This window comes from Oreochromis aureus, linkage group 9, assembly GCF_013358895.1.
Source record: "Oreochromis aureus strain Israel breed Guangdong linkage group 9, ZZ_aureus, whole genome shotgun sequence".
Classification (NCBI taxonomy): domain Eukaryota; kingdom Metazoa; phylum Chordata; class Actinopteri; order Cichliformes; family Cichlidae; genus Oreochromis; species Oreochromis aureus.
In genome coordinates this window covers 25252804-25264646 of record NC_052950.1, presented here as the reverse complement: position 1 = coordinate 25264646, position 11843 = coordinate 25252804, and the positions used below count along the sequence as shown (strand labels likewise).

The following is an 11843-nucleotide window of genomic DNA, read 5'->3' as shown; positions in this document are numbered from 1 at the left end:
CTATAAATAGTGATCGCACATTGTGACGAAGTCTTTTTGTAAGCCTCTTGTTAAAGCAAAATTGACAACAACAATAATAACAAATAAATAGATAATACTAATACTAACAATAATAACAATAGTATAGAGAAAATACTTTTTAAGATCTCTAAGGACTAAAAGAAATCATTTCTCAGACTCCATTACATATTTGAAGAATGGTTTATTTATTTGTGGCACTTTATATGACAATAAGAGGGCTATTTATTTCTAATTCTATTGTATATATGTGACTAAGCTACTAAAAAATCTGCATTCCTTTTCACATCCCCCTTTTGTTTCATATTTATAATAATTTCCTTGATAACATTTTTTTCATATCATGCTCTTTTTACTTTTGCTCTCTTTTGGGTCTAGCACCTCTCTTAGTGTTCATGTCCTGCATTGGTCTCATATCCTAGAGTGTCTCCTATGGGCTGGTGGGCGAAGAAGGCCCGGGCCATCTCATTGATGTAGTTGTAGGCTCCGATGGATCTGAAGTACTCAATGTAGTTCCAGAAGTCAGAGGTGGTGTAGGGCCAGTAGGGAACAGCTGGTGGTTCATCATAAGGCACTGAAAGACACGTGGCATGTCAGGAAGGACAGGGTACATCCAGTCTCAAACAGTGAGATGCTGTTACAGACCATAAAGTATCATGTAAGGGATTTACTGATGATATTTTGCAGTAATTATAGTTTTTGGTAGTAGTTCACATTCACACATTCAGAAAAGCACTATGAAAGTGAAAAGAGAGGCAATGGCTATTTATTTTGTACAGAGAACAAAGTGAACCACAGCCCTGTATAGGCATTGCCTTTGTTGATTTTTTAACATATTTTATGGAAAATGTGGTTCTTACAATGCTTTTGTATGCCTTTCATTTCCACCAGGTTTAGATCAGCAACGGTATTTAGATTGCTGTCCCAACTCACTCACAAAACAATGGTATTGCATTAGGTAATCCTAAGTGTAAAAGCTTTATTTTGACAGCTAAACACAGGCAAATCATAACAACAATAGTTGCCTGATATTTTAAAGTAAAAAACCCTACAATAATAGAGCAAAACCCCCAACAATCAGATGACCCCCTCTGAACAAAAATAACAGGTGATAGTGGGAAGGAAGAACTGGCGTTTAAGAGGAGAACCACTCTCAGAGAGACACAACCAACATCAGCTCATTAGAAACATCTTTATTTCATTTAAAATCATATATTTGCTCTTGCTGCTAAATGCAAACGTTAGTTCAGATGTCCAGGTAGAAGCCTCTTTAAAATGAAAATTGAATGTTAGTTTGTAGAATAAATTCCTGCAAGTCGTGAGTTGAAGAGATTATTATAAACAGAAAAATGTGCATGTCATATCAACGCTCCTTTTAAAGGCTAAACAGACCAAATTATTAACTATTATGATTTATCTCTAGTATTTCTCTCTAAATAAATACATGATCTATGCATCCTGATTTTTTAGTATTAAAAGTGTTCTAGTTTATTAAAGTTGTTCTAAGATTCTATTTGAAGACTGTTACCACCCCATCCCCCCATTTATAAGCAAGGCTTATATCACTGTGGAGAAATTCTTTTCCTAGGTAGGGTCACAAGGAGTCTCAGAGGTCACTCACCACTGTTGAAGCCTACATGTGAGAAAATAATGACTTAGCATCTGGCATGTGAGTCATTATTTAAGGCCAAGCATAGCTGACGTGCCCTTTCTCCTTTGTGTTCTTGTATTCAGACAACAGTGTGTGGGTAGGTAATTCATACATGAATCGCTTTCCTTTGTACAAATGCTCCCTGTTAACATAGCTGTTTTGAGTCGAGCTCAGTGCTATAAAAGTCTGTGGGAAAAAACTGAATGTCTTCAAATAACCCTCCTGACGAACCTAGTGTTGAGTCCACACAACTCATTTGGCCAAAAAACATTGACTAATTTATGGATGACAATGCTTCCCAATATTTATTTGAAACATTTAGCTACTTCTGATGTACAGCATGTATGCAAAATCATTAAGCTTTTTGTAGAGCTGAAGATGTTTAAAAGAAGTTTGAAAAGTTACCTCCTTCTGGGATGACCCTGGCCTCTGCAATGAGGAGATGGAGGAGGAAGGGGGGAAGGGAGAGAGGGAGAAGGGGGGGAAAAGTTAACATTTCAGGCATTCCTTGAGCACAAAGATGGGATTCAGTTCTGGAAAAGAGAGCTTTTTCCCAGGGGACTACAAATACCTGCTCCCTCCTCAAATATTATTGTTAACTATTCCCACACACACGCACGAACAGACTAAACCAGAAGGAATCCATCATGAAGACTCAGTCAGAGTCCTCTTTGTACACAAAACAAATCCTCTCCAACAGCACTGTCACATCCCATGATTTCCAGCTATTTTCACCCACATTTCTACATGTACATATATCAAACTTAGTCTTAAAACTTAGTAATGTTTGCACTGCATGAATAAACTCAACTTTAGCTACAACACACCAACTCTTGAATTCAAGGGAACATATTTTCTGTGGATTAAAAAAAAAACAACTCACCACTGAGATGACAGGCAAAGAGGCAGAAGACAATACCGAGCAACACCAGCAGCTTCATGTCGCCCTCCTAAATGAAGAAAATGCCCACCAATGCTGTAGGGTTTTTTTTGTCTATGTTGCAAAAGTGAAATCTCTTAAACAATAAATAAAGTGAATAATATGTCAAACTATTCGCAATATCTTATTATATATACTAGAAATTTTCTGAAACCAGAATCAAACTCTGCAGCTGTTTACCTGTGAATAGTCTGTGAAACCGTGCAAAGAGATGCTGCTGATCTTCTGCTGGTTCACTGAGGTCTGTGGTGTGAGGGGCTTAGTGGAGGAAGAGGCAGCCGACCTCCAAACACACACTTAAGCAAACACACAAATGCAAGCACATAAACCCGCCAGGCCTTGCCCAGATTATACTGTACCCTGTGTACTCAGAGGGGAGCTGTCCTCATATTTTCACAAATATTTCTCTCAGTTGTGTACACATCGCACCTACTAAAAAAAGGAAAAGAAGAAGAAGTTTGATTTGTTTTGAATTTCAGGCTCATTTATAGCTGTTTAATTTGGGAGGAAAGTAAAAAATTGCAAACAGTAGCAAGTTGGTCTTTCTGGACCACACTGTCTATCCTGCTACTGATCGAGTCCAATAGTTAATGCTGTAAAATTGTTTTGTCTATAGTTTGTACTTCTGATAAAGCAGAGCTGAGCTGAATGGCTTTTATTATTCTTAAATGTTTATTCTTTGTTTATAGAAATAAACAGACAAGCATTTTTTGATAAACAGATTAACATTTTACGTCAACGACACCTACTGCAGCAACTGTAATGCAAACTGAGGTGTAAATTCTGATTAAAACACCCAAACAAAAACTGGAAAAGAGAAAAAGCAGCATGTATGGCTACAAGTGTAAATCTCTCCTGACTCTGTTTAATAGAGCAGTAACATTTAGTTCCCCATAATAAATATTTAGTTCCCTGTATAAATAGTCAATGAACTGGTGATTTGCAAACACTTTTTATTTTATTTTAGTCACATTTGTAAGGATGAAGCCAAATATTTGCTGGTTCCACATTCTTAAACTTGACAAATAAAACTGTCACCATTAAAATGAAATGACATCCTCACAGCCCCACAAGCTACGCGTCTGGTGCCTTCTTCACTAATCCAGAAACAATTATCAGTCCATTTCTCAGCTGCCAGTTCAGAGTTGGCTAGTTCTGGTTGCCACTCAATCCCAGGACTGACACAGAGAAACAGTCAGGCATTCACATGCACATTCATTTAAAATGTCTACAAAGCAACATCTTTGTGATGTTTTCATGCCACAAAGAAACCACTGCATCACTGTGCTGCAAGAATAATCTAACGACTATATAAAGGTGATACTTTCCCTCTTATAATAATATAAATCATGTCAGCGGTAACCCTTAAAAACTAAAAATTAATTAAAAATACTGCATTTCCCCAATCAGTGTGAATCAGAATAGAATGTTCAATATATTAATGATGGTTTGAATGAGTAACTGTAATATATACAGAACCTTTTTTTTCATCGCCAAGGAAAATGATCCATTCTAGTGTCAATATGCAAACATGAAGTTCAGAGAATAATGTATATCATGATATCATCATTCTATCATCTCCTCTATCTTTTTTCTCAGTGTTGTAGTTATTTGTTTCTTCGGCACTTTTTCATGTTCTTGTTTCTTGTTTTAACTTTTCCCTCCTTTTTTAGTGTCCTGTCTAGTTCTGTTTTTTTTCTTCATATTTGTCTTCATCCGCCATTCAGGTCTTCACGCCAGCCTGATATTGCTTTAAAATTGTCAGCCAATGCAGAATTATAAAAAAGTACATCATGTTATTTATTTGGAATAATTAAAATAATGGGTTAATTAAGTCCTTAGTACAGTTTTAACACTTTAACTTATTGATCATTTTATTTAGAATTTACATGTCTTTTCAAAAGACAGCAACAGTGTATAATAGATATATTGAAATGGGATGAGTTCATGGGAGGGCAAGAGGCCGCTCTGCAATAACTGAATGTGTCCATTGGTTATTATTTATCCTTGCAGTTCTGATCTGTGTGTGTCATCCTGAAAATGTCGATTCCTTCATCAATTAGCAGCTGTTTGGCGTAACGCACAGTCTCTGGAGGCAGATATGGCGACCGTGCAAGAATCCAGCTGTAGTTGAAATGGAATATGCGAAGGATGTCTGTGCAGGAGTACACGATGGACAAGCTGGTGTAGTCAGTAGTCAGAACCCAGTATGGCACATATGGAGTGACTGAGAACAAAGAGGGGAAAAAAAGTATAAAAAACAACAAAATTTTTCCAAAGGAGAATCTTATATTGATTTTCTGAATAAAACTGATCCAACTTAAATATTACGGAGCCTGACAAATATATGATTTTTAGTGACTTAAAAATCTGCTTGTGGTTTTCTTTTTTTCAGACAAATGAAACATAAACAGATTTTGTGTAGTTTTTTTATTTAACTATTTATGCTTTGCCTCTGCTCTGATCTGCTGGTTGATTTATTTGTGGCTTTCGAGTGTGTTTCAAACAGGGACGTAGCATAGTGCCCTCTGGTGGAAGAAATAAGCAACATCACCATTCATAGCAAGTCTGAAGGGTGTTTCTAGCATCTCTTGTTTACTCTAATTTTTCTTTTTCTTTTATTGGCTAAAATGCTGATACCGATAGATCAGCAAATATGTAATATGAGTTGATAAAATCAGCCCCCTGATAAATTAGTCAAGGTAATTACAAATTTAAAACATCATGATGATACAGCGGGATCAATAAATGAGACTGGCTACAGCCATGACAGTAAAACTGTACAGTATCACAGTGCTTTAAGGCAAATGCTTGTATCAGCATGTCAATACACTCACAATCTCACACTATATTGTCATCAACTAAAGTACTGGACAGCTCCAAATTATAGCCAACAGAAGGTGTTTGAGTGAAAAAATAAAAATGTCAAGATGTAATTTCAGGACCACCAGACTTAGTACAATTTAATCTCAGTGAAGCAGGAATACTGCTACAATGTTTCATCAAATAGTTGATAAAATAAGGATAATAAGTACTTACAATATGAGAAACTGACTCCCAGTTTGGCCGGTTCTCGTGGGTCTGGAACTACACCTGTCCCTTCTGCATGCCTCTTCTTATCTTTACTGAGATGAAAAATATGTCAATAAAGATTTCAAACAAATTAACTATTAATTCAACTAATTATAAAACAGCAGCAATCAGAAAGACAGAATCCCTTATGTAGGCAAACTCCACCTAGGGTGTGCCGGCAATCAGCTTTAGGTCAGTTGTCCATGGTCAGTGTCAGCTTTATTACTTTTTGCTCATCATACAATACACACCCTGAAGGAGTCTAAAAAAAACTCACAAAAAAAATCAAATCATCCATCATCAGGGCTTGGACCAAGGTGTGCTTTGAGCTACTGCTGTAAGCCCTTTGATTTGAACATAGATGTATCTCCCTAACCACGCTAGTTGGCAAATAAGAACACTGAGACAGACTCACTATTCGTGGAATCTTTTGTTTTTAATGTCCTGGTGATAATACCAATAACCAGATGGCAGTTGTCTATCCCCTGGAATGTTTGACTCTTAGAACTTATCACCTTTGTTTTACTTGTTTGATGACACGCCTATTGCCTCTGTTTAACACACACTTGTGCACTGCTGTAAATGCCATTCCTTTTCAGGGTTGGCTTACCTTTTCATCACTTGTCACTTAAAGCCGATGGTTAATTGTTTGTCATTCCAGGCTCTAGATGTAATCTCTGAAGGCAATCCTCAAATTGATATTGTACCTTGTCATCTGTGAGTCACCAGTATACTGTGCTCCTATTGGTTGTCTTCTTCATCACTTGCCTCTAAGTTGAGAAAAGTTTACCCTGGGACAAGCTTCCAACCATCCAGCCTGTCACTGTGGCAACATGGCGAACTAATAAAGTACTGTGCAACCTTAATTCAAACAAGAATCTTTTTTCAAACAAGAGGAGTTGCCCATTGCTGACCACAACAAAGGATTTAGATTTAAAGCATTTTTGAGTTGGGGACTATATACAGACATATTTCATACATAGAGTAGAACATGATTTTTGGTACAATGAGTTTTGAAACAAAGCATTTTTTCTGATTCTGTACACAGACAACAGTTTTTATGCCAGAAACAGTAGAATTACTTTTTGGCATCATATCAACCATACAAATGAAAGGGATATCAAGCTTTTCAGTGGTATTAATATTCCTTCAAAAGAGTATATGCTAAAAGAAAAATGGAAGTTGCAGAGAAATGTGGTGTCAAGCAAACCAACAATAAGAATCCTTTGCTACAGTACTTACTAGATCTGCGAGGTCAACAGCTGGATGGTCCCATCTCTCCTAATGGAGTAGTTTATCTCAATGCACTTTCCTCTTGCAAAGGGAGCAGGCAGCTTCTCAATCTCATACCACTTACCCAGGTACTGTAACAACCATAGGCAAGTTATTAGATCTGTGCAACTCTTTGTTTAATAATTATTTCATTTGTATATCACTAAATAAAACACAGAAAATGCTTCACAGTTTGCATAAAATCACACATTGAAGATAGGTGTACATATTCAAGCACACAAAAAACACGTCAGACATGTGGTCTTACACTCATTCTTGCATACACACTCACATAAATACATATTAGAAGAACAAAAGCCAAAAATATTGGGAAAAAGTTTGAGGAAATGCTAACCTATAGAAATTAATTAATTAAGGATTATCCAATGTTTAGAATTGCAATAGCCTTTAGATTTAAAAGAAGAGGGTGTGTGAGAGGGTGTAAAAGACCCCAATCAGATGATCAGAGAGGACGACTGTAGTTATAAGGTCCCAGTAGCTCAGCTATATATATATATATATATATATTTAGGAGCCTTTATATTTAGGAGGTCTTTATATGTTACTTTTTTTTTTATGGATTTCACTGAAAGGCGGTGAAGGAAAGCCATTATAGGAGTGTATGTCTTAGTTTGTACTCACCTGCTGAAGGTTAAAGTTGGGCTGCACCTTCGGAGTAGGACAGGGACCCCAGTGATAAGTCTGAGCTGATAGCAGAGGGAGCATCAGAAGGAGAAAGCACACACCGGACATTGTTCCTTCAGGAGATTAGGGTAGAAGTTACATTAGCCAAGAGCTATTGCAGGAATGTATATTTTCAGTAGCAATAATGCAAGAGCTGCATTGATAATATACTTAGAATTTCAGTAAAAAGATACACTATGGGTATTAAAACATAAATCTTTATGCTCAAGATGTTTGTTGTATTTCCATTTTATTAAAGTAATTAAAGCATTCTTACCTGAGCTCTGTACAGATGTCAGGTGGAGGTTAGAGGCTGAGCTCTCGGTCACTGTCTGAGCTCTCCAGACAAACACAGGTCAGCCTTCACATTACGTCGCTCGGACAGCATAAGGACATCTGTTTAACTAATTGTAATCATGCGCACATTCCTGTATGGTGAAAGTGCTGTCACTGTGAGAAAGGATGAATGTTGTTATTCATTCGGGAACCGCTGTGTTAATGCTGGGTTCATCTCTGAATTAAGCTCTGATTTATTTCTTTATCATTTTCATTTGAATTGTTTGTCATACACCTGAAGATACCACCATGGAATGAGGGAAATTATATAAATGATATTATTCTTCATCACCTTTAAATGGTTTACAGATAAAATAACTAGCTGAAAAATCAGTGTCACGGTTCTGGGTCATTTTGACCCAGCTTTTTCAGTTTCTTATATTTTGGTATATTTCTGTATTATGATTTATGTTCTGGTTCTTTAGTTGCTCTATTTTGATTATTATTCTAGATTTAGATCAGTGTCAGTCTGCGTCCTTGTAAATTGTTTCTTGTTTCCTGTTTTACTTTGAAGGTTCGTGTCTGGTGTCAGGGTGTTCAGTTTTACCTGCCTCCTGTCTCGTTAGCCCAATCCCTCCCAGCTGTGTCTCCCTCCTGTTTTCCATTCCCTGATTACTCCCCTGTGTATATAAGCCCTGTGTTTCCTTTGTTTTCTGTCGCATCGTTAATGTCAGCTCACCCTCGTTCTCTCTGCGTGTTCCGTTTGCTCGCTTGCTTGCCTGTTAGTTTATTTGTTTTCCCAGTTCAGTTAGTTTTCTGTTCTTCTTATTTTCCTGTAATAAACCAAGTTTCTTAAGTTCACCTCTGCCTCCGCGAGTCCTGCATTTGGGTCCAATCCTGCCTGCCTGCATAGCACACAGTCATGACAATCAGTACTGATGGCTCTTCAGTTGTACTGCTTTATCGTGATTTGAGGCTAGGAACAAAGAGGATTTCTGTGTGATATTTCTTCCACTTTATTACAATGAAATTGCAAATAATTTTTCTTTATTAAAACAAAATGCCCCTCTATTATTTCACTGTGGTTCAGGATTGTATAGCATGTTCTTCATTTAATGACAGTTATAATGAATGTAAGACAAGCCAGTGTTTAATCAGTTCATCTTTAATGTCAGCAGAACCTTAGCAAAGTTTTTCCTACACCAAGTACAGCATGTTTCATGGATTATTACATGTAATCAAGGATATGCAAACACTGCTTAGTTGATTAAATCCAAAACCTTCAAAATTAGGAAGGTTTCACTGAATAGTTTCCAATTATCAGGCGGCTCACACAGAGTTCAAACCATTTCCGTGTTCATGTCTGTATGACAGCACTTTGATTTGAAGAACCGTGACATGAAGATGAATCATGCTTGAAATAACTTTTGCTCAATGAGATGATCATTAAAATGCAAAACACATTAAAACACAAAAATAATGTACTTTTTAAAAACAATGGCTCATGTAAAAAATTACAGACGTAGGTAATCAAGGAAAAAACTATCAGAGAGAAAAACACCCTCTACAATAACTGAATGTCTCTGCCCTTGCTAAACGCTACAGCTCTGGTCTGTGGGAGTCATATTGGAAATGTCGATCCCCTCGTTGATCAGCATCTGTTTGGCCTGATCCACAATCTGTGGAGGCAAAGAGGGCGACCGTGCAAGAATCCAGGCGAAATCAAAGTAGAAGATCCCAAAGACATCTTTGCAGGAGTACACAATGCTATAGTCGGTGTAGTCGGTTGACAGAACCCAGTATGGGGTGTTAGGAAGAACTGGGAATAAAGATCAGAAACAGAAATAAAATGTTAAAATGAGTGTTGTAACAGTTAAAACAATATATATACATATATAGATGATAAAGGAGGTACCTACAAGACATGAAGTTGACTCCAAGCTTGGCTGGTTCTTGTGGGTCTATAACCTTGGCTGTCCCTTCCAGGTACCACCTTTTACCCTGACTGAGAGAGACAAATATGCGATTTCATCAATCTATTCATTGTGTCATATCTCTTATCATACCAAGGTCTGTCTCTAGTGCATTTGCTCCTAATTGAAAAAACTTCACTTGAGGTGTGTCACCACTAAGCCTTTTGTGAACATAGATTACGTTACATTTTTTCTTACTCAACCCAGCTCTTCAGAAGAAAAATACTTGTGCAAACATTTAAACAACACTCGGAACAAATCCAAAGAAATGTCACTAGAAGTAAAGTTCAAGGTTTCACCCTGCAGACAAAAACATCCATTACTAGCCATCTATTAGCAGCGGCCAATTGCTTCAACAACATTAAAGCAAACTTCACATGCTACTGTAAGAAACTAGACTTTTTTTCTTTGTTGTTGTTGTTGTTGTTGTTAAAAGGATTTTTGATATCTGTAGGCGGAACTAAACTAGCTTTTCCCTGCATTATTCTCCTTTATGCTAAGCTTATCTAACTCTACTGACAAATGAATAGTATAGTATAGTATATATATAGTATATTCCAGTCGTCAATCCATCGAGCTGATCCTTCAGTACTTACTGGTTCTGGGGGTCCCACACCTGTGAGTACAACACTTGAACAGTCCCATCTTCCATCATGGTGTTTTCCTCCCTGATGCACTGTCCTCTTCCAAAAATATCGGGCAGCTTTTCAATCTCATACCACTTACCCATGTACTGTAACAAAAAAAACACCCAGCCATGAGTTCTGCACTAAAAATTGTTTAATCTGGATGCATATATCTTTGTGCTCACCGGTTGAAGGGTGAAGTTGGACTGTACATTTGGAGTAGGGCAGGCACCCCAGTGAAAAGTCTGAGCTGAGATCGCGGGGACCAGCAGGAGAAGAAGGTAGACAGCAGACATGGTTCCTGTAGAAGATAAAGGGGGGATTGCAGAAGTTATGTCATACAGCAGTTATACCTGTTTCAGTTCATCAAGCCTTTTTAATACAGCGGGGTGTATGTAGAGAGTGTGTTTCACTCTATCTCTACTTCTAAAGTTGAAAAATGTCATCACCTTTTTTACTGAAAGGTTAACGGAAACTAAATACAATACATTTTTTCCTCACTCTTAAGATTTGAAGCAAGTTCCCCATTTAGTTGTGAAATGGTTGGTTAGAAGGTCATGGATTTATTAAATTAGATAGAAGAAAGCAGCAGAACAAAGTTTTGCATTCCTGTGAGGGTTAACTATTGTAGCAAATGTTGTCACACCTGTTTTCCTGGTTTCACAAATGCTTTCTGTGATACACTAGCGAAGCATGTGTTCAGCATCATGTCATAATCATTAAAAATGTACATTTTAATACGGACAACAAGCACATGGTAAATGCAATCTGTAAAGATATCAAAATACAATCTGATTTAGGATAACACAAAAAAATGATAAAAATGAGTGAAAATTAATGCCGGAGTTAATATTACAGAAAACGGTGTTTAAAAATATCAACATTGCTAAAACAGCACAAATTTTCAATTGACTTTGGTGTTTTTTCTGTTAAAAAAAACAAAGTAATTTAAGATCTTACCTGAGCTGTGTGCGAATGTCAGGTGAAGGTCCGAGGCTGGGAGAAACTGAGTGTGTGAGCTCTAGGAACAAACCTTTTATATACAGTTCACAGAACAACAGAGGTTGGCCTCCACAACACGTCAAACAGAACTGACCAGCTCCTTAGCGCTAGTCATAAGAATATTCTTTTGTTGTGAAATGTCACTGGGATAAGGGTTAAATATTATTGATTACATCTTTTCATTCAGGCCTCGTGTGCTAAGGCTCACTTTATCTCAGATTTGCTTTGTCATTATGCAATGTGTTTTTTTCTATTATTGAAAAATTTACCTTTTTTTAGGGAAATTACTAGATGGATAGATGGATATAAATCATAGTTCACTGTCACTC

The 11843-nt window shown here is 37.1% G+C and overlaps 3 protein-coding genes across 3 annotated transcripts; all 3 read right to left on the bottom strand.

Annotated features, from left to right (window-relative positions):
- Positions 1-191: 191 nt before the first annotated feature.
- Positions 192-3204, bottom strand: otos (otospiralin). The gene is made up of 4 exons (XM_031745022.2): positions 2790-3204; positions 2553-2619; positions 2075-2098; positions 192-592 (listed from the first exon to the last, which is right to left on the bottom strand). The coding sequence occupies exons 2-4, from the start codon at positions 2608-2610 to the stop codon at positions 405-407; spliced, it is 270 nt and encodes an 89-aa protein (XP_031600882.1). The 5' UTR covers positions 2611-2619; positions 2790-3204; the 3' UTR covers positions 192-404.
- A 344-nt stretch (positions 3205-3548) lies between these two features.
- On the bottom strand, positions 3549-8030 carry LOC116324457 (apolipoprotein D-like). Its single transcript, XM_031745049.2, has 5 exons — positions 7915-8030; positions 7596-7711; positions 6924-7045; positions 5649-5734; positions 3549-4836 (listed from the first exon to the last, which is right to left on the bottom strand). Exons 2-5 carry the CDS (start codon positions 7704-7706, stop codon positions 4607-4609), a joined length of 549 nt encoding a protein of 182 aa, XP_031600909.2. The 5' UTR covers positions 7707-7711; positions 7915-8030; the 3' UTR covers positions 3549-4606.
- A 1027-nt stretch (positions 8031-9057) lies between these two features.
- LOC116324448 (apolipoprotein D-like) lies at positions 9058-11599 on the bottom strand. The gene is made up of 5 exons (XM_031745042.2): positions 11473-11599; positions 10698-10813; positions 10483-10619; positions 9833-9918; positions 9058-9732 (listed from the first exon to the last, which is right to left on the bottom strand). Exons 2-5 carry the CDS (start codon positions 10806-10808, stop codon positions 9506-9508), a joined length of 561 nt encoding a protein of 186 aa, XP_031600902.2. The 5' UTR covers positions 10809-10813; positions 11473-11599; the 3' UTR covers positions 9058-9505.
- Between the last annotated feature and the right edge of the window lie 244 nt (positions 11600-11843).